Source organism: Somniosus microcephalus, chromosome 4 (genome assembly GCF_052327205.1).
Source record: "Somniosus microcephalus isolate GS21.2 chromosome 4, FLI_Smic_1.0, whole genome shotgun sequence".
Taxonomy (NCBI): domain Eukaryota; kingdom Metazoa; phylum Chordata; class Chondrichthyes; order Squaliformes; family Somniosidae; genus Somniosus; species Somniosus microcephalus.
The window spans coordinates 49416514-49421552 of NC_140990.1; the positions used below are offsets into that span (position 1 = coordinate 49416514).

General features: G+C 50.3%; 1 protein-coding gene across 1 annotated transcript; it reads left to right on the forward strand.

The window, feature by feature from the left end:
• Nucleotides 1–425: 425 nt before the first annotated feature.
• On the forward strand, nucleotides 426–3433 carry LOC147118822 (uncharacterized). The gene is made up of 2 exons (XM_085984630.1): nucleotides 426–1245; nucleotides 3355–3433. Exons 1-2 carry the CDS (start codon nucleotides 551–553, stop codon nucleotides 3431–3433), a joined length of 774 nt encoding a protein of 257 aa, XP_085840756.1. The 5' UTR covers nucleotides 426–550.
• The last annotated feature ends 1606 nt before the right edge of the window (nucleotides 3434–5039 follow it).

Below are 5039 nucleotides of genomic sequence, written 5' to 3' on the forward strand. Positions count from 1 at the left end.
TGCAGTCCGTGTGGTGAATGATTTACAGGATTTTAACCCAGCGATGATGAAGGAATGGTGATATATGTCCAAGTCAGGATGGTGTATTACCTAGAGGGGAACTTGGAGGTGGTGGTGTTTCCATGCACCTGCTACCCTGGTCCTTCTAAGTGGTGGAGGTCGTGGATTTGGGAGGTTCTGTCAAAGCTCTTGTTGAGTTGCAGATGCATAAAATCCACCTCCTCTCCTCCCATAGAGGCCAGATTCTTGTGTAGGCCCAGACCGAGTGGCAGATTCCCTTCCATGAAGGACCAGTGACCCAGTTGGGTTTTTCCGACAATCCAGCAGCTTTCATGGTCACTTTTTCTAGTGCCGGCCCCACAAATGACCATATTCATTAACCCACCTCTCTTTGTGGGTTCTCTCTCATGCTCCTTTTCTCCTGTTTTAAATTCATTTTACAGGGTGTTAGAAGGGGAGGATTTGCAGATGGGAAGCTCAAACCAAACATCACATCAAGGTCTGACAGTCACTTGATTGATCAGGACCTGAATATCATCGGCCTTTCAACATGGATGTAACAATTGGGGAGAAACCGTACACGTGTTCTGTGTGTGGTCGAAGCTTCAGCCGATCATCTGGCCTGTCGAGACACAAGCAGAGTCACACCGGGGAGAAACCATGTAAATGTCGGGCCTGTGGGAAAGGATTCAGTTATCCGTTTGAGCTGGAAATTCATTGGCGCATTCACACCGGGGAGAGGCCATTCACGTGCTCCATGTGTGAGAAAGGTTTCACCGAATCTTCCAGCCTCCAGAAGCACCAGCGGATTCACACTGGGGAGAGGCCGTTCACCTGCTCCGTGTGTGGGAAGGGATTCACTCAGTCATCCCAGCTTCTGAGACACCAGCGAGTTCACACTGGGGAGAGGCGTTTCACCTGCTCCGTGTGTGGAAAGGGCTTCGCTGAGTCATCCAGCCTGCGAACACACCAACAAGTTCACACTGGGGAGAGGCCGTTCACCTGCACTGTGTGTGGGAAGGGATTCATTAAGTCATCCCACCTCCTGACACACCAGCGTTTTCACACTGGGGAGAGACCATTCAGTTGCACTTACTGTGGGAAGAGTTTCAGACAGTCATCCCATCTCATTGCACACCAACTAATTCACACTGGGGAGAGGGCGTTCACCTGTTCCGTGTGTGGGAGGGGATTCACTAAATCATCTGACCTTCTGAGACACCAGCGAGTTCACACTGGGGAGAGGCCGTTCACCTGCTCTGTGTGTGGGAAGGGATTTACTCGTGCATTCAGCCTCACTGCACATCAACTTGTTCACTCTGGTAAGAGGTAAGAGACCGTTTAAATGCTCTGACTGTGAGAAGAGCTTTAAAAGCAGAAATTATCTGATGAGACACCAGCGAGTTCACACTGGGGAGAGACCGTTCACCTGCTCAGTGTGGGGGAAGGGATTCACTCAGTCATTCAACCTGCTGACACACCAGCGAGTTCACATGTGATGGCATTGGTTGGACTCTGTTGTTATCCTGGCCACTGTCTGAGGCGGAACCAGACTGTTCGCCACCTCGGCCTCCTATTGACCCTAAACTGAGCTTCCGACCCATATCCGCTCCATCACCTACATCGCCTCCTTCCACCTCTGTAACATCGCCCCTCTCCTCTCCTGCTTCAGCCTATATGCTGCTGAAACCCTCACCAATGCCTTTGTTATCTCCAGAGGCGATGACTCAATAGGTTCCCCGGCCGTCCTCCCACCTTGCACCCTCTGTAAACTTCAGCTCATCCAAAACGCTGCTGTCCGTTAAAGGGACCCCGCACCCCCCAGAAACATTAGGGGGAACATTGCCCACAACTCTCCGAGATCTCTCTGCTCCTCCAATTCTGGCCTCTTGTGCCTCCCCGAATTTAATCACTCCACCAGTGCTTGCTGTATCTTCACCTGCCTAAGCTCTGGATTCCCTCCCTAAACATCTCCGCCTCTCGACTTCTCTCCAACTTTTATAGGCGCCTTAAAACAGGTGACCACGCGTTTGGTCACCTGTCCTAATAAGTATCTCCTCGTGTGGCTTGGTGTCAAAGTTTGTTCGTTAACACCCCTGTGAAGCACCGTGGGTTGTTTTACTACATTAAAGGTGCTATATAAATACAAGTCGTTGTTGCTGCTGTTAATCACATCCGGGACTGAACCATGTTCATTCTGTTGGGGTTTGTTTCAGCTGATGTTAATAACCCTATAACTGGGCTGCAGATTAAAATTCTGGATATCTGTCAAATCAGTTTTGTTTCAAACGCATAGTGTGACGTATATTTGATTTCTTTAAGATATGAGGAGGCTGTCTGATGTCCTGTTACCGACTGTTCCATTTTTGGGCCTTTTTTCCTTTCTAATTTGAGATTGATTTGGTTTTCATACCTTCGGTTACCCTCACGGACAAGTCGGTCCCAAAATCAGGCCCGGCCCGGCCCGGAGAAAACACTCAACATTATCCGCTTCACAAACACCCGGGGTGGGCCTCAGGCCCCGAACAAGAGCCTCCGGGCCGGGCGTTTGCCCCGAGCGGGGCGGCAGCTGCGGGGCTTTCTCCCGGTGACAGGCCCGGGGTAACAGCCGCCATCTTGAGAGGCTCAGGGGGCAGTAGGGCGCATGCGCAGCCCCCTTGGCCAGGAACCAGGAGGAGAGAATCTTGTCAATTTCTATCCTGGACTCACAGTGATGGCTTTTGTAATCTCCTTTTACAGGCTGTGAAAAGGGCAGCATTTACAGACCGCAAACTCAAACCAAACATCACATCAAGATCTGACAGAGTCGCTCTGTTCATCAGGACCTGAATATCATCGGCCTCTGAATGTGGAAGGAGAAATGTTTGTTCTGTCTGTGGGAAAAGATTTCAAACATCAATGCGACTGGAAAAGCACCGAGACACACACCCGAGCGAGAGTGTTCCAGTGCACTGACTGTGGAAAGAGCTTTAAGCAGTTACACAGCCTAAAAAAACATCACACCATTCACAGCGGGGAGAAACCGTACACGTGTTCTGTGTGTGGACGAGGCATCAACTAATTGTCCAACCTGGAGAAACACAAGGACACCCGCACCATGGAGAAACCGTGGAAATGTGGGGACTGTGGGAAAGGATTCAATTACCCGTCTGAGCTGGAAACTCATCGCGCAGTCACACTGGGGAGAGGCCGTTCACCTGCTCCGTGTGTGGGAAGGGATTCACTCAGTTATCCAACCTCCTGACACACCAGTGAGTTCACACTGGGGAGAGACCGTTTAAATGTTCTGACTGTGGTAAGAAGTATAAAAGCAAAAATGAGCTGCTGAACCACCAACACACACACTGGGGAGAGGCCGTTCACCTGCTCCGTGTGTGGGAAGGGATTCACTCAGTCATCCCAGCTGCTGAAACACCAGCGAGTTCACAAGTGACTGCAGAGGTTGGATTCTGCTGTTATTGCTGCTGTTAATCACATCCAGGACTGAACCATGTTCACTCTGACAGTTGGAGTCTGTTTCTGCTGATGTTAGCAACCCCTATTACTGGGCAGGAGATTAATATTCTGTATAAATATTGAATAAATCAGCTTTGTTTCAAACACAGTGTGTCAAATACTTGATTTCTCCATAATAAGAGAAGACTAATTGATGTTCTGTTACCAACGGATCCATTTTTGGGCCTTTTCTTACTCTGGATTATTTCAGTTCTCATCTCGTTCACCTTCTACCCATCAAACCCCAAGCTTGTTCCATTTGTGTACACGGCTTGTGGGTGTCATAGACTGAACTGTAGTGTCTCACTTTACACTCATCTGAAATTCCTTTGAACCACCCTTTGTAGAAATATCTTATATAAGATTTGAAATCTGTTACTTGCTGTATCATTTGACACTTTTTGGAACCGATTCAGTAAAACTCCTCCACACATACTGCATGTGACAGCTTTTGAAATGTTCTGATCTTTGTCATTGACATTGCTGATTTTGATGGTCTCGTTGATTTAATCTCTTGTTACGAACATACCTTGCACTATTTCTTTAATCGAGATAATTGTTTCAAATACTTCCTTTATCAGGTCTTCAGCTTCTCCATTGATCCCTGTCAATAATCCTTGGTCAGGGGCTGGGGTTAGGGTGTAGGTTTAGGGGTTAGTGGTTGGGGCTAGTGGTTATTGGTTAGGATTGGGGCTAGTGGTTATTGGTTAGGATTGGGGTTAGTGGTTGGGGCCAGTGGTTATTGGTCAGGATTGGGGTTAGTGGTTGGGGCCAGTGGTTATTGGTCAGGATTGGGGTTAGTGGTTGGGGGTAGTGGATAGGATATTAGGCTTAGGAAATAGTGATTAAGGTTAGAAACCACTATTGACAACGCCAGTGTCACTAGATGCGTCCTTTCTCATTCATGTTTTTTAACCTCACACAGACGAGTCACAAAACAGCCTCATGAATTGTTCATTCAAGGAACCTTCTTTCTGGCCTGAGCCTGATTTCCTCCCTTCTTTCACATCTCGACATTTCCCACAGAAACCAATCGGAGTGTGTGAGGGGCGGGGATTCACCTTTGAACCTGAATGGAAGATGAGCTGCTCACCAGGTTCCGCCCCCTTACTGCGCCGCTATTGGTTGGAGAACCCTCCGCCCGCTCGGTCCTCCAGCCCCACCTCCCTCTTCCTATTGGTCCGGCGCTCCCGTCAATCACTCGGGCAGTGTGAGCTGAGCATGCGCGGACCTTGGCAGCAGCCGCTGACACATCAGGTGAGAGAGCTCAGGGAGCGGGTTCATGAACCCCGGGGGGACGCGGGCTGCGCACACCCCGAGCTCAGGGAGCGGGTTCATGAACCCCGGGGGGACGCGGGACGCTCACACCCCGAGCTCAGGGAGCGGGTTCATGAACCCCGGGGGAACGCGGGCCGCTCACACCCCGAGCTCAGGGAGCGGGTTCATGAACCCCGGGGGGACGCGGGCTGCTCACACCCCGAGCTCAGGGAGCGGGTTCATGGACCCTGGGGGGACGCGGGCTGCTCACACCCTGAGTGCGGCCC

Bases quoted from the DNA above. Each gene is read 5' to 3' on its own strand.
- LOC147118822 (XM_085984630.1), top strand. From the start codon at position 551: ATGGATGTAACAATTGGGGAGAAACCGTACACGTGTTCTGTGTGTGGT. The intron at 1,246-3,354 runs GCCGTTCACCTG...CACTGGGGAGAG, and splicing joins CGAGTTCACACTGGGGAGAG to GCCGTTCACCTGCTCCGTGT.